Genomic DNA, 22,387 nt, shown 5'->3' with positions numbered 1-22,387 from the left:
TGGACGTGCCAGTACAGGGGGCTGGACTAGATGTCCTCTCAAGACCCCTCCCAGCCCTATCTTCCAAAGAGTCTATCTCTGTAGAAGGTGAGAAACAACAGCACAGTGAGGGATGTGGTCGCCCCATCTCAAAAAAGATCTGTTGGGATTGGAACAGGTTCAGAAAAAGGCAGCAAAAATGATTCGGGGTATGAAATGGCTTCTACATGAGGAGTGATTAATAAGACTGGGAGTTTTCAGCCTGGAAAAGAGACAACTAAGGGGAGATATGATTGAGGTTTATAAAACCATGATGGGTGTGGAGAAAGTCAATAAGGAAGTGTTGTTTACTCCTTCTCATTACACAAGAACTAGGAGTTGGCAAATGAAATGACTAGGCAACAGGTTTCAAACAAACAAAAGGAAGTATTTCTTCCCACAACGCACAGTCAACCTGTGGAACTCCTTGACAGAGGATGTTGTGAAGGCCAAGACTAGAGCACGGTTCAAAAAAGAACTAGATAAGTTCCTGGAGGACAGGTCCACCAGTGGCTATCAGCCAGGATGGGCAGGGATGGTGTCCCTAGCCTCTGCTTGCCAGAAGCTGGGAATGGGTGACGGGATGGATCACTTGATGATTCCCTGTTCTGTTCCTTCCTCTGGGGCACCTGGCATTGGCCACTGTTGGAAGACAGGACATTGGGCTGGATGGACCTTTAATCTGACTCAGTATGGCCGTTCTTATATGGGGCGTTGGACTCAGTTCACCAGCTCTTGAGCATGGTAATTTTGAAGGCAGCATGGTGAAGAAGGAGAATGAGTTCGTTTTGGGGGCAGCCGGGGGGAGCACGGAAGGGCTGGTTTGAACATGTGACATGTGGTTGATGGACAGTTGACACCATTGGCCAACGGGCGACCAGAGAGGACTTCTCACTACCGAACGAGATGATAGCTATTAAATATTTTCCAAGCCGGACCGGAAGATGCGTCAGTCCAACGCAAGTTATTGGGATCAATACAGGAGAGAAAAGCCATTGCCTTTCACTCTGTGCTAGCCAGGAAGTCAGATGGGATGATCCAATGGTCCCATCAACTCTACGCAAGCTCTCGATGCCAATTCTAACTCTCCGGTCTCTTTCCCACAGGGAACGTGAAGGATCGCGGGGTGGCTTTGGCGCTGAGCGGCTTAGTGGCAGCAATCTCCGCTCTCTTCCTCGCTGGGGGAGCCCTCCTTGTGCATCAGAGGTGCAGCAACGCTGCTGTCTGACTTTGTGGCCGAGCAATAAAGGACAGACTTTGGGTTCTGGTGACTGGCTCAGAGGAGAATGGGGAGGGGGCTTCTAGCATGGCTGTGGAAGGGAAGTCCCTGCGACGGCCTTGGCTTACTTTGTTTTATTTTTAAGGCTGTTCCTAGATGTTCTGGAAGGGCATGGGTCTATTTTGACTACCCTTCGATGGGTTGGGTTGAGAGTTGAGTTTAATAGCGCCTTCAGCCAGTGTACCTCAAACGGTGTCACGGGAACAACCTCCAGTGATGGGGAATTCCATCACCTCCCCTCACAGGTCGGGTTTTCATTTCTGTGGATCTGCTTTGGCCTCTCTCCAGTTTGGCCCCATCTTTCTAAAAGCGTAGTTCTCAGCACTGGACATTATACTCACCCAGGGTAGAGCAAAGCGGAACAACGCCCTCCCGTGTCTTGCGTATAACGTGCCTGTTCATGTCAACTGCATCACACTGTCTTTTCTTCACACACCACACAGTCAACCTGTGGAACTCCTTGCCAGAGGATGTTGTGAAGGCCAAGCCTATAACAGGGTTCAAAAAAGAACTTGATAAGTTCATGGAGGATAGGTCCATCAATGGGTATTAGCCAGGATGGCCGCTTTTGTGGGGGGGCCATGGCGGTGGGGACAAGGCAGGGGGAAGTAGGAGATTTGGGCGGGTTGGAGGCACTGGAGTGGCTAGCCCAGGATCGTGATGGACAGGGGTCCTCGAAGTGGGACAGGGAACCTCTTGCCTGTATGGGCACCATGTTGGGGTTTGGGCCTAAGTACCACAGAGGGGACAACTCTTGCCCCTTTGGGAGGGGACCACGGAGGGGGGGCCTTGGGGGGAGCCCAGCCCTCAATGCAGCCAATGGGGCTTTAAGAGACTCTTAATCTGACCCCCAAACCGCTCCATGTTGGCAAAAGTCTGGCCAAGAGGCAGCTGAGGTGACTACCTCAGTGCCTGGAAAATACCCCCCCCCACGAAGGCCTAAAACAAATGGAAAGGACCCCTTCCCTTCCCTCCCCCACCCCCAAGATGTCATTAGGGGCTGTCTGTTGCCGCGCCCCCCACCCCGCATTTTTATTGAGCAGGCAGCGCCAAGACGCCTACGTCCCAACATGGCGCCGCCCAGGGCGGGGCCTCCCGCTCCGTGCGCACCCGACACTCCAGTGGGCCGTACGGTGAGGTCATAGGGAGGCGCCGACGCGGAGGGGCGGGGGGAGCAGGGAGTGGGATGCTGGGGGAACTGGTGGCTGGGGCGACGGGGGGGCTCGTCCTCATTCAGGGTGAGGGGGGGGGCTGGGAGGGCAGGGGGAAGAGGAGCCATGGGTGGGGAGGGGGATCTAGGGGGGAGGAGGAAGCCATGGGGGAGGGGAGCCATGGGGTGTGGAGCTGGGGGGAGGGGAAGCCTGGGGGGATCTAGGGGGGGAGGAGGAAGCCATGGGGGAGTTGGGGGGCAGGGGGAAGGGGAGCCATGGGGTGGGGAGCTGGGGGGAGGAGGAAGCCATGGGGGGAGGGGGATCTGGGGGGGGGGAGGAAGCCATGGGGGAGCTGGGGGGAAGGGGAGCCATGGGGTGGGGAGCTGGGAGGAGGAGGAAGCCATGGGGGGAGGGGGATCTGGGGGGGGAGGAAGCCATGGGGGGGCAGGGGGAAGGGGAGCCATGGGGTGGGGAGCTGGGGGGGAGGGGAAGCCTGGGAGAAGTGGGATCTAGGAGGAAGGAGAAAGCCATGGGGGAGCTGGGGGGGCAGGGGGAAGGGGAACCATGGGGTGGGGAGCTGGGGGCAGGGGGAGGAGGAGCAATGGGGGGATGGGGAGCAATGGGTGGGGAGGGGGAGCCATTGGGGGAGCCTGGGAGAGGGAGGAGCGGGGAGCTAGGGAGAGAGCTGGGGGAAGCAGAGGGAAACCTGGGTGGGGGGGTGAGCAGGGAGAGCTGGGGGAAGCAGAGGGAAACCTGGCCGGGGTGGGGTGGAGGGAGGGGGGAGCAGAGGGGAACCTGGCCGGGGTGGGGTGGAGGGAGGGGGGAGCAGAGGGGAACCTGGCCGGGGTGGTGGGGTGAGCAGGGAGAGCTGGGGGAAGCAGAGGGAAACCTGGCCGGGGTGGGGTGGAGGGAGGGGGGAGCAGAGGGGAACCTGGCCGGGGGGGATGACAGGGGGAGGTGGAGGGAGGAGCTGGTGGGAAGCTGGAAGGGGAAGGGGGTTGGAGAGGGAGCGGGGGGGGTGTATTTCCGTACTGGGGTGGGCAGATCCCCCTCTCACCGGCCCCGGGCCCTTTCCTTGCAGACACCGTTGAGTGTGAGGGCCGCAGCCTGCTCAAGACCTTTGCGGCAGCTTCAGCTCACAGGTGGGTGTGGTGCCCCCCCCAAACTGCCCCATTGCCCCCCCCAAACCGTGGGGTGGCTGAGACGTACGCCCCCTGCTGGCCCACGGCCTGCCATCTCCCGGCCTTCGCCCGGTGGAGGGGGGGAGCTGCTGGGTACTTCTGCCCCGCCCCCCATAACCCACAATTGCCCCTTTGATCCCCGGCGCCCCCTTGTGGCCTGCAGCTCCCCCACGCTCTCGGCTCATTCCTGTCTCTCCCCGCTCCCCCCCCCACCCTTTTGCATTTCCAGGGGGGAATCCGTCCACGTTTTCGGCTTTGAAATCCCCGAGGAAGAGTTCCGGGCTGGCTTCGACCCTGACGTGACTGCGCGGTGAGTCCCCCCCCCCCCCCCCTTACATCGTCTGCCCCACAGCTCCGCTTGCCTTCAATGCCCCCACCAGGCCAGCACAGCACGGCCCCCTCCACTCCCGCCCCCCTCCGCAAAGCCGTTCTGTGGAGTTGGGGGCTGCACTGAGACAATCGGGGACCCTCTCCATGATTTTGCCCCCCAACTTCGAGGGCAGGGGTCTGCTCCGTCGTCTCCAGTGAGGGGCGGAGGGGGGTGTTTCTTTCCCCCCCTCAGGAGCTGAGTTGCATCAGCTTCGTCCGCCTGTGCTCTCTTCCCTCCAGCCCCACACAGAAACCCCCACACTGGGGTGGGCAGGGACCCCCCCCCAATAAGTGGGGCCAGAGCACAGGGTAGCTGCCTGCTCTTGGAGCAATGGGCTTAGGCTCTCGGCAGACTCAGGCAGCATCACGTCAGTTACATTGGGGCAGCTGTCCCCTCTCACAGCGTACCCCCCCGGGTTGACCTTTGACCCCCCCCTCAGGTTACTATACCAGGATGGCTTCACAGACCCCCTGCGCTGGACCGGGGAGGCCGGGGCCTTCAGGGCGGAGGAGTTCTCGGCGCTGGGGGTGGCCGGGCGCCTAGCGCGGGGACCCGCGGGACCCGTCACCGTTGTCCTGGACTCGCTCAGCTGGCTTCTGCTGCGCCAGCCACTGGCCGCCGTCTGCCAGACGCTGGAACGGATCCCGAGGGCAGCTGCCTGCGCAGGTCTGGGAGCCAGGACTCCTGGGTTCTCTCCCCGGCCCTGGGAAGGGAGTGGGGGCTAGTGGGGAAGAGCGGGGTGGCTGGGAGCCAGGACTCCTGGGTTCTCTCCCCAGCCCTGGAAGGGAGTGAGGGCTAGTGGGGTAGAGCGGGGTGGCTCGGAGCCAGGACGCCTGGGTTCTCTCCCCGGCCCTGGGAAGGGAGTGAGGGCTAGCGGGGTGGCTAGGAGCCAGGACTCCTGGGTTCTCTCCTTGGTTCTGGTGGTTAGAACATGGCGGGGATTGGAGCCAGGACTCCTGGGTTCGCTCTCTGGCTCTCGGAGTGGGGGCTGGTGGGTGAGAGCAGGGGGTGCTGAGAGGCAGGACTCCTGGGTTCTCTACCTGGCTCGGGGTGGTGCGGGGGTGTCTGATCTCTCCCTTCCCTCCCCTCTCAGGCCTGCGTGTGACGAGGATCCTGGCCTTGCTCCACGGGGACCTGCACCCGCTGGGCCTGGTGGAAACCCTCCACTCCCTGGCCCAAGCTGTGGTGGGGGTGGGGCCGGCCCCCGAGGGCGTGGGGAGTCGGGGGGACGTCCCCCGACTGGCCTCCATGCTGCAGCGTAAGGGGACCTGGAAGGTCCTCAAGAAGGTGGGGGAAGGCAGGCGGAGACGCCCAGATTGGGGGGTGTGTGGGGTGGGGGAGAGGGGGAAACGGGGGTTGGGGGGATGGCAGGGAGGTGATGGGTGGATATTGGGGGGCAGGGACCCCCTAGATCAGGGGGCAGTGGGGGTTTATGGAGGGGAGGGGGTCTTGGATGGGTCGGAGTAACTTAGCAGCTGGAGTTAGCAGGGGGCAAGGGAGGAGACAGCCCCCCTTTGAGGCTGGGGGGGCAGCAGTGGGGGGAAGGGGGGTGCCAATCTAGGGTGGGGGGTGGCTCTGTCTCATCCTCTTCCCTCTCTTGTCCCCCCAGGAGGAATATTACACCGTCCTGGCCGGCTTCACCCCAAAAGCCCTCGGGGAGCCCACAGGGAGCATGCCCCAAGATGAGGAGGCCGAGCCCCCCTCCACAGTATGGCCCCCCTCCCTTTCCTCATGAGGCTGGGGGTCCCCGGTTACACAGCAGTGGGCTCAGGGTGGGGTGGGGGATCAGCAGGTATCTGGACACCGGAGTACCCCAAACTCTGCTCCTTCCAAAATCCCAGCTTAGCTGCCCCCCCAGCCACTGGGGAGCTGGCAGTTAGGTGGTGGGGTCTTGGGGGGCAGGTAGGGGGTGTGGTGGGATGGAGGATCTCACAGGTGAGGGGTGTGGGAGTTAGCAGAGATCTAAGGGGCAGGGTGGGTTCAGGGGTTTTTGGGGGGCAGCAGTGAGTGGGGAGAACTGAATGTCCCGGGGTGCTGATTTGGGGAAGGGTCTCGGGGGAAGGGAGGATTTGGAGGTCCTGGGGGTGCTGGTTGAGGTTGTAGGGTGTCTCAGGGGATTGGGGGGGATATGGGGTCCTGGGGTGTGGGTTTGGGAACACGGTAGTGGGGGTTTGTGGGGCAGGGGATGGGGGGGCATTGAGGGGTGGGGTTGGGGGGCTGTCTGAGTGCAGGGTGGGCTCTGGAGGTCTGGGGAGAATCCCTATCTACACTGTGGCCCCCTCTAGCCAAGCTGACCCCCCATGGAGGGAGGTGACCCTGTGGGGTGACTCATACGGGGGGGCCCTGCCCCCTCCCCCCCAGGCAGTGTGTGTGATGGACGTCTCCACCCCCCCAGGCGGACCCCACCGCCAACTTGACCTTCAACCTGCGGCTGTCGGACACGGAGCGCCAGGCCCGGGACGGGCTGCTGCTGCCCTTCCACTTCACCGCCCAAAAGTGAGTGGGGCACTTGCCCCCGGAGGGATACCCCCCCCCCCGCCCCGGAGGCCCCCTACCTCCCCTCTGCACCCCTCCTGGACGCCCCCCATCTCTGCTCTGTACCCCCACCCCTGGGGGGGATGCCTCATCGACTCCCTCTGCTCTGCACCCTCCCCCAAGGGAGATGCCCCCTGGACACCCCCTGCCTCCGCTCTGCACCCCCGTTCGGGGCAGGACACCCCTCCCCGAATCCTCCCGATACCCGTCCTGCCCTCCAGCCATCCCTCCTCTGCCGCCCCCCCCCCCATCTCTGGTTCCGTGGGCGCTGACCCCCCCGCCCCCTCGTCCTTCCCCGTGGTAGGAAGTCGTCCCTGCTGGAGGCCTCGGCCAACGCCGGGAAGATCTTCTACGAACCGGACGCCGCGGACGACCTGGACGAGGAGGATCCGGACGACGACCTGGACGTGTGAGAGCCGAGGGGGTGTGTGTGTGGGGGAGGCTCCCCCCTCCCACAAATGGACCCCCGGATCTCGGCCTCCCAGCAGGAGCCTTCAGAGAGATCCGTGACCGAGCCCGACTCCGGCCCCACTGTGTCTGGCACGGGGAGCTACCCAGGAGCGCACCGTGGCCCCCCACCCATGTGCCCCCGCCCAGGGCTGTGTCTGTGGTCTGTTGACTGGGGTTGGCATCTATCCGCCGAGAAGTGGGGCTGGGCCTTGTTCCCCTCCCCACTGCACCCACGCCAGCCCCCCACCCCTGTCCCACAGCCTCCTGCTGTGGCATGGGGCTAGACTTCTATAAAGAAAGGGTGGATGGGAAACCACGCCCCCTAGAGGGGACAGGCCCCTGCCCCATTTCCCGACCCCCTGAGCCAGTCCTGGCCTGGGGCCGGATGTAGAGGGGCCAGTCCCCGCCCTGGGGCCAGATCGGAACTGCCCCCTCAGTTTGCAGTGGTCGGACTCATCCCCCTTCAGTCCAGAGAGGGCCCCCAGGCCCTTAAAACGAGCCACTTCCCCCTTGTTGGTAGGACCTACAAAAAAACACCCCAGCAGCTCCTGCTGCCACCGCCTCCACCCGACCTCAGCATTGTCCCCTTGCTGGTGTAAAGGATGTGCCTCGTTCAGCAGGGAAATGAAACTGAAGCTCGTTAAGAGCGGTGCATGGTGGGTGGAGCAACAGTGGTGGAGGGAGAGGAGAATCCTGGGTGGGAGGGGAGTGGGGGCTGGTGGGTTACAGCGGGGGGTCTGGGAGCCAGGACTCCTGGGTTCTCTCCCCGGCTCTGGGAGGGGAGTTGGGGCTGGTGGTTAGAGCAGGGGGGGCTGGGAGCCAGAAGTCCTGGGTTCTACTCCCATCTCCACCATGGGGCTGAGAGTCTTGGTAGTGAAGGGGGGGGGGGGGGAAGCCTCCAACACTTCGGGGGGGGGGATCCCCTTCTGTCCCTGGGAGAGGGCAACCCCAATCCGCTCATGCTCTGTCAATCCTTGGTGCACCGGGGGGCTTGTACCCCAGAATCTTTCCAGTCCTGTAAAAGGGGGGGGGAAGCAGTTGATGGGCAGACTGCGAGGGGAGGACGGCCGCAGAGGGGGCACTGTGTTACTTAACCATTCCCCAAGGAAGCCATGTGCGGTAGGGAGTGCCAGCCGTGGCCGGCTGAGTCCCGAACCCGGGGGCTGCTGCACGGGGCGGGTCTGGGTGTGGGGCTGAAGGGCGGGGTGCTCCGGGGCTAGTTTATTCGGGTGGTCGGCGGTCAAAACCCCTGGCAGCGTGCTGTCTTGGTGCTTCGGTCAATAAACGTCGCCTCGATTTCCCTGGAGACCCGTGTGGGTGCTGTGTGTCCGGTGGAGGGGGGCGGGGTCTAGCTGGCTGGGGGCGGGGCACTGATCTGCGGAGGCGGACCACGGATTGGAGGCTGGGGCGGGGGCTTGTGTTGCCCGTGGCTTGGGGAGTTGGCCCTCCGGGTGGCACAGACCAGGGCGGGTGGTAGCCTGACACCCACCCTGGCTCCCTGAGCTCATCTATTCTGGCCTTCTGCCCCCACCCCTTGGGTCTGGCCCAGCCCCCTTTCGCAGGCTCCGCCCACTTGCCTCCCTCAGGCCACGCCCCTTTCTGGTGGACGCACCTACTGTCCCCTTGCCTCCCTGTGACTCCGCCTCTTTCTGATGACCCCATCCACTTGCCCCCTCAAGCCCCGCCCCTTTTTGCCATTCCCAAGGGCTGTCTGGCCCCACCCTCAGGCCACGCCCCTTTCTGATGGTCCCACCCACTGTCCTCCTGGTTCCTCCCTCTTGTCTCCCCGTGACCCCCACCTCTTTTCCCTGGCCCCACTCGTCTCAAGCCCTGCCCCAACTGCTGTCTCTGGACACGCCCCCTTGCTCTGGCCCCTCCCATTTGCCTCTCTGCAGGCCACGCCCCTTTCTGATGGTCCTGCCCACTGACCGCCTGCCCCGCCCGCCAACTTACCGCCCTCAAGCCATGCCCCTTTTGCTCGTCCCAACTCCTGTCTCTGGCCCCGCCCACCGCCTTCCTTGACCACGCCCCTTTCTGATGGCTCCACCCACTGTCTCTTGGCCCATGCCGTGGCCCCCCTCCCCCTTGCCTCCCTGTGACCCCGCCTCTTTCTGATGGCCACACCCACTTGCCCCCTTATGCCCCGCCCCTTTTTGCCATTCCCAACCGCCGTCTCTGGCCGCGCCCCCTTTCTCTGACCCCCCCACGGGCTACGCCCCTTTCTGATGGTCCTGCCCCCTGGCCCCACCCACTTGTCCACCCCCTCCAAGCCCTGCCCCTTTTTTGCGCCAGTTCCCAACCGCTCTCGCTGGCCCCGCCCCCTTCCCTCCGGCCCCGCCCCCTGTGTCCTCCCGGCCGGAGGGCCCCGGCCGGAGGGCCCCAGCCGTTGGTCTCCCTTTCAGCCCCGCCCCCTTTCCCCTGCCACCTCCCACTCGTCTCGCCCCCCTCGCGCCGCCCAGTGTGGCGCATGCGCGCGCCGCTTCCGCTCGAGACCCCGCCCTCCTCTTTCCGCGCGGGCCGGGCCTTATTTGGCGCGCGCGGGGGCGCGCGCGCGCGGCCCCCAACCTCCCGCTTCTGTCCTCGCGCGCGACCCCTCACCCGGAAGTGGTTCGACCGGAAACGAATCCGCCGCCGGCGGACCGACTCAAGGGGGCGGGGGGGCCCGACAGCGGCGGCCGCTGAGCCCGACGGGAGCCAGGCGCGAGACCGACCCCCCCCCCCCGCCGCGACCCCCCCCGCCTCCTCTCCCCGCGCTCTGCCCCTCCCCCCTCGCCCCGCCGCCGCCGGCTCGCGGCCCCGTGGCCCGGCCCGGGCGCGAAGCTGGCGGAGCTGGGCCGGGCGGGGGGCGGCGGGGCCGGGGCCGGGGCCGGGATGATGCGGACTCAGTGTCTGCTCGGCCTGCGGACCTTCGTGGCCTTCGCCACCAAGCTCTGGAGCTTCCTCCTCTACCTGCTGCGGCGCCAGGTCCGCACCGTGAGTGCCGGCCGGGGGGGGCCGGGGGGGCCGCGGAGCGACGGGACCTGGGCCGGGGGGGGACCCGGGGGGGGGGCCGCGGAGCAACGGGACCTGGGCCGGGGGGGGACCCGGGGGGGGGCCGCGGAGCAACGGGACCTGGGCCGGGGGGGGACCCGGGGGGGCCGCGGAGCAACGGGACCTGGGCCGGGGGGGGGCCCCGGGGGGGGCCGCGGAGCAACGGGACCTGGGCCGGGGGGGGCCCGGGGGGGGCCCGGGGGGGCCGCGGAGCAACGGGACCTGGGCCGGGGGGGGACCCGGGGGGGGGGCCGCGGAGCAACGGGACCTGGGCCGGGGGGGGGACCCGGGGGGGGGGCCGCGGAGCGACGGGACCTGGGCCGGGGGGGCCGCGGAGCAACGGGACCTGGGCCGGGGGGGGCCCGGGGGGGCCGCGGAGCAACGGGACCTGGGCCGGGGGGCAACTCGGGAGCGAGGCTTGGGGGGTTGTACCGGGGCCTGGGGGGCAGCGGAGTAGCGGGACCTGGGGTGGGGGGCAGAGCTGGGGGGGATCCGGGGGGCAACTCGGGAGTGAGGCTGGGGGGAGGCCTGGGGGGGCAACAGGGTAGCAGGGTTGGGGTTGGACTTGGCGGCCTGGGGGGCAACTCGGGAGCGAGGCTGGGGGGGTTGTACCGGGGCCTGGGGGGCAGCAGAGTAACGGGACCTGGGGTGGGGGGCAGGGCTGGGGGGGGGGACAGGGATGGGGCCTGGGGTTGGACTTGGCTGGGGGGGAATCTGGGGAGCGGGACGTGAGGGGGGGGAGCATGACTGGAGGAGGGGACCTGGGGGGCAACCGGGAAGCGGGGCCTGGGGGGCCGACAGGGTAGCGGGGCTGGGGTTGGACCCGCTGAGCGGGGCCTGGGGGACGACGACCCAGGGGGAACTGGGGAGTGGGGCTGCAGGGGGGAATCCAGGGGGCAACTAGGGAGCGAGGCATGGTGGGGTGGGGGTGGGGTGCGGAGACCTGGGGGACAACTGGGGAGCGGGACCCGGCCCCGGGGGGCACCTGGGGAACTGGGTTGAGGGGAGCTGGAGGGAGGAACTGGAGAGCTGGCGTTGGGGGATCTTGGGGCCTGTTGGGGCTATCCAGGGAGACTGGGAAGGTAACTAGGGGGCTGGCTAGCGTGATCTGGGGGGATTAGGAGGGCACCTGGGGCTGATTGCGGGAGGTTCGCGGGGGGGCTGGGATGCAGGGAGAGCCGGGAAGACCGTGGTTGGGTTGTCTGGGGGGACAATTGGGGGTCCGGTGGGGGGGAGCTTTGGTAGAGTGGTAAGGGGCAATTGGGGGTGACTTGGGGGGATGGTGTGTGTGAGGGGCTGGGGAGGATCTGGGAAGACAATTGGGAGGCTGACTGGGGGGGGGGTCCAGGGAGACGCTGGGGGGGATTGCGGGACAGCTGGGGAGCTGGCATGGGGGTATCTGGGGGGTCATCTGGGGCAATGGAACAGGGACTCGGGGGAGGTAAAAAAGCACCCAAGGGCAGGGGCAAAGGGTATTTAAGAGGTAGCGAAGGTACAGGGGGATCTGGGGGGCTGGCATCCCGGTGGAGGTAGGAGGGGAGATAGACAAGAGGGTTCTGGGGGCGACTGGCCCCCTGGAGCAGTCTTGGGGGGTGCCTGGGGTTCGGGGCCCATGGAGACTTGAAGGCATTTAAGTGGGGGAGGTATCTGAGGGGGTTGGGGCTGTGGGGTAGGATGCTGAACCCCTGGAACTGGGATGGGGAGAGCAGCTGGGGCACAAAGGACTGGGGCGTCATTATGCTGGCTCTGAGTGTCTTTGGCTGCTTGGGAGTGTGTGTGTGTGTCCGGGGGGGCGAGGGGGGTGCTAAGTTACTTGCTGCCCCAATGTTATTTGCTGCTCCACATCTATTCTGGAAAGTGGCGTTTAATCCTCCCCTCCCTGCCAGCGGCTGCTTGGAGCCCATCAAGGGGGCCTGGCGAGTTCACAGGCAGGTGACATCCGGGTCTTTGATTGGCGCAAAGATCCAAAAGCCCATAAAGCCGGTAGGAAACCCGCCGGTGGCTTTTTGGTGTGTTGACCCCCAAGCCCCTCGCTTCTGGGCTCAGGGGGAAGGAAACTGACCGTGAAATGTATGTGTAACTTCCCTGCCTCAGAGTGCAGTGAAAGCCTCATCTCGCAACCCCCTGGGAGGTAGATCAGGATCATCCCACTTTGTCAGACGGGGAAACCGAGTCACAGAGCGGGAAGGGACTTGAGGCCGCATGGACTTGGCAGGCCATCAGGACTAGAATCCTGCTCTAATCCATTAGCCCTCGCTCCCCTCCCAGGGCTGGAGGGAGAACCCAGGAGTCCTGGCTCCCAGACCCCCCTGCTCTAACCACTAGCCCCTCTATCCATGTAGTTAAATGCATGGAAATGAAGTTTACCAACCCCCTCCCCCCATCTCTGTCAAATTCTGCCAGGTTTAAAGGGGCAAGACATTTACTCTGGGCATTCGGCTGCTCTCTGTGTCGAGTCACGTTCACCCTCGCCTTCGAAGCCCCAGGTGGAAGATCCCGGGGGGATCAGAGCATCCCCTTATAATCCGGGAAAGAAACCTTTGAAAGGAGGATCTGGACTCCGGGGTGTCTGGATCCAGCTCATTTGCCTCCCTCTGTGATCTTGGGAAAATGGCTTTGCCATGCCTCAGTTTCCCCATCTTGAAACTTGTCAGACTGGAAATTCCTTGGGCAGGGACTGGTGGGGGGCCCCCATTTCGGGTGGGGGAAGCTCTGTGCGGCATCTGGTATGGTGGGGGACCCCCGATCTCGGGCAGGGGGAGCTCTGTGTGGCACCTGGAATACCGGAGGAGCCCCCCGATCTTGATCAGGGTGAACTAGGGCCCTGATCTCAGTCCATGGTGGTGGAAATTGTTTTGTTTTTTTTTAAAGCTGTGCAGCATTTGGTGCAATGGTGGGGTGACCCCAATCTCAGTTTGGGGGGAGCCTTTAGGCAGATGGCGCCCCTTAACTCCAGTGCCAGGGTGACGTTGACGCGGACCAGGAACTTAATTCCAGCAGGGCCGCGGCTTCAGTCCCACTTTACGCTGGTGTCTGGTGCCCGAAGTCTGGAGCTCCCACCCCCCCATCTGAGACACGGGCCTGGGTAGAAACCTGACCCAGAGATCCACAACTCCAGGTATTGGTGGGGTGTATGTGGAAGGGTGGCTCAGTGGTTAGTGTTTTGGCCTAGGACCAACGAGGCTGAAGTTTAAGCCTTTGGGGAAACCGAGGCCGAGAGAGTGAGCCTGTAAAATAGGCGACCTACCTTAGATTGGGAGGCCCTCAGATACCAGGGTGATGGGCTCCGGTCAGTTTGTTGTGGATTTTGGGACAGCGGAATATAGTGTGTTTCGGCCGTAGATTTCAAGACGCTTTCCAAAGGTGGGCGGGATTGTTAGAGATGGGGAAACTGAGGCACAGAAGGGGGACATGCCCCAGGTCACCCAGCGTGCTGAGGACAGAACCCAGGCGTCCTGCCCCCCCTCGGCCATGCTGTCTCTTAGCCTAGTTGTGCCGCGTTGCTTGCGTGCTGTCCGCAGCGTTACGGAGGTGAGAGTGTGTCTGTGTTCCTCTGCCGACTGCGGGTGCAGCGCCCGGCTCAATGGGACCCTGAGCTTTTCCTGGGGGTGGGGAATGGGGTGGGGGGGCTTTCTCCTCCAGGGGGTACTGGCTCTGACACGGCCCACGCAGCCTGTCAAAGTCACTGCCCCATAGACCTCGGGGCTAAACTCCCGTGTCCCTCTGGCCTTTGCCACGGGCCACTGGGTGGCTCTGTGTTTCCAGCTTTGGGCTGCTGGGACCCAGGCATCCTGGCACCGTCTGGGGTGTGTGTGATGGGATGGGGTCCTGGTGCCATGGGGGGTGGAGTGAGGTAAGGGGACCCAGGCGTCCGGGCTCCATCCCCGGGACGGGGAGTTGGGACCCCGGCGTCCAGGCTCCGTCCCAGGGAGGCATACCTAACGCTTGCTCTGCGTTTGTCTTCTGTCTTGGAACATCTGCTAGTGGGAGGGTTAATATGCTTAAAACACTGCCCGGTGCCAACCCCAGATGCCTCCTCTGGGCAGGTGATGGGCAGGCCGGGGCCCGTGCTGTGTGCCCGGGCCTGGCTGCTGACTGGGGGCTGGTCTTAGTCCTGATTTTAACCTGGGGGGGCCCTGTCACTCCTGGGGCTGGCTTGGCTGGGAGCGGGGTGAGAGCCCGATTGCTGTGCTCCCCCGAGCTGCTAACCCCGCCGCCAGCCCTCCAGCATCTTCCCATGATTCCCCTGGCACACCTAGGACAGCTGAGCTCTCCCACAATGCACTGGGCTGGTCAAGCGCCTTGGTGCAGAGCATCCTGGGAATCCTAGCGCCCGCGCGGATGCGGTACCTTGTGCCGGATCACACAGCGTGGACTCTCCCGTTGTGCCGGGGCACTGCACGGATGCCGATCGATCGGGGGACCCCACTGGGCTGCGTGCGATGGAGGGGACCCCTATCTTTACCTAGAGGGTAAAGGCCCCTGAGCTAGCCAGTCCTTGCCCCGGGGCCGGATGGGAGCCCCGTTCCCTGGCCAGCCCATAACCAAATCTCCACTGCTGCTCCTGCAGGGGGGTGGGTCGGAAGCAGCCGCTGGCTGGCCCCCGGGCCCTGTGATTTCCAACTGCCCTGTGGCCGGACTGAGACGGGGGCCGTGTAAGCTGTTCTCTGCGGGCTGGGATTGCGCTTTCCCCGCTCAGCGGGGCGGGGGGGCTGGGGTCCTTTGGACCCCACCTGTTTCCCCTGCTCCGAGGGTTCCTGAGCTGCCGCCTCTCCCCGTGGTCTCAGGCCTCGCCAGATCCAATGCCAGGCAGCCCGTGGATCGGATCAGCCGGGGTGAACCAGCTGGGAAAGCTAATTCTGGGAGGAGGCCCTCGCAGCTGGCCCTGGAGTCACGTCCTGCTGCCCCCGGGGCCAGCGCCAGCCACTGGCCAAGCGGCGCATGACCCGTGGGGCGCGGGATCCGTGCCCTTGCCAAGGGACGACAGGTGCCGGGGGCTGTGACCGGGGCGCAGTTTGAGTTGGGGAAGCAGGTGGGTGGTTAAAATAGAGACTGGGAGGTGTGAAGGGAGCAGGGGTGAGCCCATGGCAGATCTAATCCAGGCTTCTCCAGTGCAGGCAGGTGCTGTGACATGTCATAGGGCAGGGCGGACGGGGGCCCAAAAGGCACGACAGAGGGAGGGGGGGTCTGGTGGGTTAGAGCAGGGTGGGCCAGGAACCCGGACTCCTGGGTTCTGTTCCCCCCTCTGTCAAAAAGGGGAGCCATGTTTTTTACCAGCATGAGTCCGGACTCCTGGGTTCCATCCAGATTCATTCCTGTCTTGTTAATTCCCCTGTTGTGTCTATGCTCCTGACCTGCTCTAAACACCTGAGATGGAACCCACTCCCCTCCCAGAGCTGGGGAGAGAACCCAGGAGTCCTGGCTCCTAGCCACCCCTGCTCTAACCCTCCAGACACCCCTCCCCTCCCAGAGCTGGGGAGAGAACCCAGGAGTCCTGGCTCCTAGCCACCCCTGCTCTAACCCACCAGACACCACTCCCCTCCCAGAGCTGGGGAGAGAACGCAGGCATCCTGGCTCCCAGCCCCGCAGCTCTGACCCACCAGATGGGGATGGGGGGGGCACAGAGCATGTGGAATGAATGGAGGAGTGGGGAGAAATGGGGGGAGGTTGGAGGGACAAGGGGGGAGTCCCTCAAGTAGAAGGGGGTGTCAACACATGGAGCTTGTGGGAGGCCCCCGGACATGGGTTGTTACAGAGGCATGCCCGTGTGTGGCGGGGGACTGGGATGATCTGGGGGCAGGGGGGTTAGCAGCCGGGCTCTCCTCCCGGCTATGACAGCCCGTCCCGCTCTCCTCGCGGCAGGTGATCCAGTACCAGACGGTGCGCTATGATGTGCTCCCTCTCTCCCCGGCTGCACGGAACCGGCTTAGTAAGTGTCCCCGCCCCTCAGCTCCCAGCCCCCACTGCCTTCCCAGAGCTGGGGAGAGAACCCAGGCATCCGAGGTCCCAGCCCCCCCTTCTCTAACCCACCAGACCCCACTCCCTTGCCAGAGCTGGGGAGAGAACCCAGGCGTCTTGGCTTCTAGCTCCCCCTTCTCTAACCCACCAGACCCCGCTCCCCTCCCAGAGCTGGGGAGCAGGAGGGCCTCCCCAGATTTTCTGGGTTAAGAGGGGGTGTCTCCCCAGGAGTGGCAAAGGGGTGGGGCTGCATCTAAACCTTACAGCAGATTGGTCCAACGGGGTCCCTGCCATGGGGCAGCATGCGGTGGGGGGTGTGGTGAGAGGGACTGGATGCCTGTTTCTCAGGGCTGATGTTGATTGGGGGGGGGAGGGTTTTGCAGGCCACATCTGACAGCTCCCTCTCCCCACCCAGACCAGGTGAAGCGGAAGGTCCTGGTGCTCGACCTGGACGAGACGTTGATCCACTCGCACCACGATGGGGTGATGCGACCCACGGTGCGGCCCGGGACCCCTCCCGACTTCATCCTCAAGGTGAGCCGGTGGCCAGGCGCCGAGGAGTGAACTCTGGCTGGCGGGACGGGGGAGATCTGGGGGTGTGTGAGAGGGGGGAGATCAGGGGGAGATTGCCTCTGTGTTGGTGTGGGGGGGGTTCTGTCCTCCTGCACGCGTGCAACGCCCAGGTAAATTTATGTAGGTCCTACACCCATGCCCCCGCCTCGGCCACATCCTTCACTCCAGACACAATGGGAACTGCCTTTCTGTGGGGACTATATGCCACAAGTCAAAGCTATCTAGGGCCTTTCCCCTCTAGGGGGCGCCGGCTGCAGGCTCAGGGGAGCGATGGGGAATGGGGGACCCTGCTTTACCTGTCTCCTCTCCGGTCTCCAGGTTGTGATAGACAAACATCCCGTCCGCTTTTTTGTACATAAGAGGCCGCACGTGGATTTTTTCCTAGAAGTGGTAAGTGGCCCCCCCGCCGTGTTCTGCTTTCTTCCGGGGTGGGGTCCTGTTTTCAGACCCACGTCAGCGCGGATCATGCCCCCCCTCTTCCCCACCCACCACGCTATTCTCCACAACCCCCACAATGAAATTTGGCTGGCACAACAGCCGGCTGTAGAGGCCCGACTAGGTTCCCGGCTCTGCCGCTGACTCCCCTGCCCAACCCACTTGACTACAGAACCGGGGAGAGACCCCAGAATTCCTGACTCCCAGACCCCGCTGCTGTAACCCACTCAACCCCAGATCCAGGGAGAGAACCCAGGCATCCTGGCTCCCAGCCCCTCCTGCTATAACCCACCAGACACCATTCCCCTCCCAGAGACAGGGAGAGAGCCCAGGAGTCCTGGGTTCCAGCCAAACTTTTGGCTCTGTTAATAGTGGATAGTTCTCTGTGAACTTCCACTCAGCGTGCAGTGACCGTGAATTTAGGAGCCGATAGCGAAGGGATAGAAACGAAGCCAGGAGAGAATCGCTCCAGTTGCCCTGGTCTCTACGCTCCCCCTGAAGCTCTGGGACAGGGTCGCTGTCAGCAACAGGATACAGGTCTAGACGGACCGTTAGTTTGATGCATTAGGGCAGCTTCTACGTTTTCAAACGCACTCTGCCTCAGTTTCCCCTCTGCAGCAAAAGTGCCCTTGTGCTCAAGTCACTCTGACAGAGAGGGAGTTCGTTGTGATTGGAGCCAGGCGGACAGGCCCCCTGCCCCCAGGGCAGTCAATTCTCCAGCCCCTGCCTTGCACCCCAGAGAGATGCCTCTTGTACTGTCCACCTCATTACGTTGTTCGTCATATTGTCTCTCTATAAATCATGGGACGCTCACATCTTGAATACTGCCTGCAGATGCGGCCGCCCCACTTCCAAAAAGATCTATCGGGATTGGAAAAGGTTCAGAAAAGGGCAACAAAAATGATTAGGGTGTGAGGAGAGGTTAATAAGACTGGGACTTCTCAGCTTGGAAAAGAGACGGCTAAGGAGGGATATGAGAGAGGTCTATCAAATGATGACGGGTGCGGAGAAAGTAAATAAGGAAGTGTTATTTATTCCTCATAACACAAGTACTAGGGGTCACCCAATGAAATAAACAGGCAGCAGGTTGAAAACGAACAAAAGGAAGTATTTCTTCGCACAATGCACTGTCAACCTGTGGAACTGCTCGCCACTGGGTGTTGTGAAGGCCAAGACGAGAAGAGGGTTTAAAAAAAAGAACTAGATACATTCCTGGAGGACAGGTCCATCAGTGGCTATTCGCCAGGATGGGCAGGGACGGGGTCCCTGGTCTCTGCCAGAAGCTGGGAATGGGGGCCAGGGGATGGATCACTTGATGATTCCCTGTTCTGTTCCTTCCCTCTGGGGCACCCGGCATTGGCCGCTGTCGGATGACGGGATACTGGGCTCGATGGACCTTTGGTCTGGCCATTGAAATGTCACTTCCGTGGAAGAGAAAACAGCCACACAGGTTTATTAGCTGGAGAGAGGTCGATTGTTTTTCAGCAATAAAGGCATAAAAGGTGGGCGTTGGTTACAAAGTTAAACACGCATTCGAAACCCGAAACATCACCAAGGCTCAGGAAGATTTCAAGGAAACAGCTTTTCTCACCTCCCCAGCCATTGCAGGTCTTAGCAGAGAGCGACGAACCCCCCAGTGACAAACTGCCCATTAACCGCACACCTCGTTTGGAACCGGAAGTAGGCAATCGGCCAGCAGCAGAGGCGAGGGGGGGAAAAAAAAGGCAAATACATCATGAAGTTTCCAAGCTGTATTAAGTCACCGTTCAGCTGTAAGCTTTTGAAATGCTTTGTCCAGCGGTACGAAGGTTTCAGAGTTACAAACGACCGTCCTTCCCGAGGGATTCGTAACTCTTGAGGCTCTGCCGTAGCTAATACCTGTCCAACAGCTGTGGGTCAGTCCTCTCCTGACAGGGGGTTTCCCGGACTCGCAGTGTGTTTCAGTAACAGACCTGCAGTAAAATCTCATCGCTCCTTAGGCTGCGTTGATGCGCATGGTTTAACGGGACGGTGATAGTCAGCAGATTATGGCTTTTCAAAGGACACCTCGCTGTCGCTGGGTGTTGGGCGGGGGGACGCGTGCGGAGGTAGAGGGGTCCTTCCCCGAAGAGATCCGTCTAGACCAAGCGTGGGAGAGGAAACTGAGGCACAGAGGGGAAGGGACTTGCCCAAGCAGGCCGGTGGCAGAGCCAAAGGATGAAACCCAGGAGTCCTGGCTCCCAGCCCCACCCCCCCCAACCATCAGATCCCACTGCCTTCCCAGAGCCGGGGAGAGAACCCAGGAGTCCAGGCTCCCAGCCCCCCCCGGCTCTAACCACTAGACCCCACTGCCCTCCCTAGAACTGGACCTCCATGACCATACATGCGTGCTCAAGGACACTGCCATTCGCTCTGCTCTCTCGGGGGCCCATGGGGGTCACTAGCTGGCAGTCCCCCCCCCGGCAGGAGGCGGAGGTCTCCGTCCCGCCCTGATTTCCTCTCCCTCCCTTCCCCCCCACGCCCAGGTGAGCCAGTGGTACGAGTTGGTGGTGTTCACGGCCAGCATGGAGATCTACGGCTCCGCGGTGGCGGACAAGCTGGACAACAACAGGAGTATCCTCAAGAGAAGGTATTACCGGCAGGTGAGTGGGGGGCGGGGCGTGGGGCAGGGGGGGAGTAGGATGGGGAAGGAGGGGAGAGGCTTGGGGGCAGTGGGGGGCGGGGCTTTGGAGAGCAGAGTCGGGGAGGGGCTTAGAGAAAGCAGGGTTGGGGAGCTGAGGGGGGTCAGGGTGGAGGGGCTGGGAGAGAGGTGGGCTGGGGGCGGAGCTTAGAGGGGGCTGGGGGCGGGGCTTTGGACAGAAGAGCTGGTGGGTGATGGACCAGGAGCTCAAGAGAAGGGGGCGGGGCTTCAGTGTGGGGGGGCAGAGCAGCCAATTGCATGCTGGGTGGCAGCTGGGGTGCCCCTGCGTTCCCTCCCCCCCCAAATGCTGGGGGCTCACCGGCTGGGTGGGGTGCTCCCCCTCTCTGAGCACGGCCCCAGGGGCCTGGCTACAGGGTGGGAGGCGTGTAGGGCATTGGGGGGCACCCCAGGGCTTTGCAGCTACTCACCCCCCCCCTTGCCTGCCCCCCTCCAGCACTGCACTTTGGAGCTGGGCAGCTACATTAAGGACCTGGCGGTGGTGCACAGCGACCTGTCGAGTGTCGTCATCCTGGACAACTCGCCGGGTGCCTACCGGAGCCATCCAGGTACGAGCCAGACCCCCCCCCCCCCCCGCCCCCGGGGCCGGGAGAGAACCCAGGAGTCCTGGCTTCCACCCCCCGCGCTAATAACCAGCCCCCCACTCCCTGCCCAGGACCAGGAGACAACCCAGGAGTCCTGGCTTCCACCCCCCGCGCTAATAACCAGCCCCCCACTCCCTGCCCAGGACCAGGAGACAACCCAGGAGTCCTGGCTCCCGGCCCCCACTCCCCCCCGCCTGGGGCCGGGAGAGAACCCAGGAGTCCTGCCTCCCGGCCCCCACTCCTCCCCCGCCCGGGGCCGCGAGACAACCCAGGAGTCCTGCCTCCTGGCCCCCGCGGGAACCACTAACCCCCACTCGCTGCCTGCGGCCGGGAGAGAACCCAGGCGTCCTGGCTCCCAGCCCTCCCTGCTCTAACCCAGCAGCCCCCCACCCACGCCTCTCCAAGAGGGGTGTTGCCCCTCTCCCGATTGCGGGAGGGTCTCTCCTCCCCACCCCCGTCCCATGTCCTGACTGAGGGGAAGTGGCTCCCCCCCAAATGGACCATGATCCACAGAGCCCCCTCCGGGGTTGTGCTGGGACCCGGGGAGGGGGTGGGGGGGCTGCATGTGGGTGTGTGGTACTGACCTGGACTCTGGGGGGGCGCGGGGGGGAACGTACACCTCCCCTTCTGCAGTTGGCCGGCACCGCCCCTTTAAGAGGTGTCCGTCTGTCCCTGTCTCCTAGACAACGCCATCCCCATCAAGTCGTGGTTCAGCGACCCCAGCGACACCGCCCTGCTCAACCTGCTGCCCATGCTGGATGCCTTGAGGTACCCGCCGCCGGGGGGCCAGGACGCCTGGGTTCTCGCCCCACCGCCACGAGGGGGGTGGGGGCTGGTGGGTTAGAGCAGGGGGGACTGGGAGCCAGAACTCCTGGGTTCTCTCCCTGGCTCTGGGAGGGTAGCGGGAGCTAGGGGTTAGAGCAGAGGGGGGGTGCTGGGAGCCAGGACGCCTGGGTCCCCGCCCTGGCTCTGCTTAACAGCCTGCACTGCTCTGCGTTGGGTGCCATCGGTGACCATGCCAAAGGCCTGAGATCCAAGCGGTCGCAGGCTGACCCGTATCCAGTAGCCCCCCGACCTGCGCTGCAGAGCCCAGGCTGGATGAGCAGGATGCTCCGGTGTCGGGCTGAGCCCCGAATCCCTGCCGGGCGCCCTCCTTCCTGGGGTGGCGTCTCCGCCTGCCTGGGTTACGACCCATTCGTAGCCCGACCCTCCAGGAACGTTTTTTTCCAGCCCCATTAGGGTTTTGGCCTTCACAACATCCTGTGGCAAGGAGTTCCACAGGTGAATTATTAGGCCGAGATCCAGCGAGGGGATCCTTTGACACTCGACACGGTCCCTGTGCTCTGTGCCTAGTCCCTAGGGGTGACTAGGTCAAAGGGGGCTGGTTAATTAGAGCAGGAGGGCTGGGATTCAGGACTCCTGGGTTCTCTTCTAATGCTTCCTTTCCCCTCCTCAGGTTCACAGCAGACGTGCGGTCGGTGCTGAGCCGGAACCTCCATCAGCACCGCCTCTGGTGACGTCAGCACCTCCTTTCTTCGGGCGTGGGCCCCTGACCTCCGCTGTATCCCACCGCTGCCACCACTTCTCCCCTCCCCCGCGACATGGACTCCGCCCCCGGCTTTGTGGACTCTGGAGAAGAGCAGAGGCGGGGGCGAGGGGTGTTTATAAAACACCGAACCCCGCCCCCCCCATTCCCCACCGACAAACGACTCCCCCCCCACCTCCTGGGGACTGACTGGGCGGGCGGAGCTTACCTGGCAGCTGGACAAAGAAAGGGGGTGTGAAACTCTGTGGCGCGCGGATGGACGTGTCTCATCAGGCTGGGGGCTGGTTTTACAAGACCCCCCCCGCCCCCTCGGCCTTGTACAAAGACCTCGTTTTTTTTTCTTTTCGTTTCCTTTTTCGTTCCGTTCTTCCTTCTCCTTCGTGCCCCCCCCCCCCCCCCCGAACAGGAGGTAAGCAACCTGGAGCCGCTTGATATATGCGGGGGGGGGCTTGGGTCTCAGATCCGGACCCAAGGGACGACCCTTCGCTGGTTTCTCAGACTGGGGGGGGGGGGGGGGGGGGGGGGAAGGAAAACCCAGGAGACAAATTATAGCCGCTAAGCAAGGCCAGAACCGGTGCTGTGTTCAGAGAGTTCTTACTG

The 22,387-nt window shown here is 63.5% G+C and overlaps 2 protein-coding genes across 7 annotated transcripts; both read left to right on the top strand.

Annotated features, from left to right (window-relative positions):
* The first annotated feature begins 2,469 nt into the window (after positions 1–2,469).
* Positions 2,470–7,679, top strand: ELP5 (elongator acetyltransferase complex subunit 5). The gene is made up of 8 exons (XM_073326517.1): positions 2,470–2,535; positions 3,530–3,590; positions 3,859–3,939; positions 4,439–4,665; positions 5,093–5,286; positions 5,609–5,707; positions 6,395–6,495; positions 6,839–7,679. Exons 1-8 carry the CDS (start codon positions 2,484–2,486, stop codon positions 6,945–6,947), a joined length of 924 nt encoding a protein of 307 aa, XP_073182618.1. The 5' UTR covers positions 2,470–2,483; the 3' UTR covers positions 6,948–7,679.
* A 1,891-nt stretch (positions 7,680–9,570) lies between these two features.
* Positions 9,571–22,127, top strand: CTDNEP1 (CTD nuclear envelope phosphatase 1). Of its 6 annotated transcripts, none has more exons than XM_073326522.1 (8): positions 9,573–9,957; positions 15,877–15,943; positions 16,388–16,506; positions 16,864–16,935; positions 19,485–19,588; positions 20,094–20,205; positions 20,925–21,009; positions 21,698–21,786. In XM_073326522.1, exons 1-7 carry the CDS (start codon positions 9,856–9,858, stop codon positions 21,006–21,008), a joined length of 660 nt encoding a protein of 219 aa, XP_073182623.1. In that variant the 5' UTR covers positions 9,573–9,855; the 3' UTR covers position 21,009; positions 21,698–21,786. The 6 variants fall into 6 exon arrangements, with proteins under 6 accessions (XP_073182620.1, XP_073182619.1, XP_073182624.1 ...); XM_073326520.1 differs by having other exon boundaries at positions 9,576–9,957; positions 19,485–19,601; positions 21,698–21,844; XM_073326519.1 differs by lacking the exon at positions 20,925–21,009 and having other exon boundaries at positions 9,571–9,948; positions 21,698–22,127.
* The last annotated feature ends 260 nt before the right edge of the window (positions 22,128–22,387 follow it).

Source organism: Lepidochelys kempii, chromosome 28, assembly GCF_965140265.1.
Source record: "Lepidochelys kempii isolate rLepKem1 chromosome 28, rLepKem1.hap2, whole genome shotgun sequence".
Taxonomy (NCBI): Eukaryota; Metazoa; Chordata; order Testudines; family Cheloniidae; genus Lepidochelys; species Lepidochelys kempii.
Note: the sequence above shows the minus strand (reverse complement) of the source record. Positions and strands in the feature narration are given on the sequence as shown.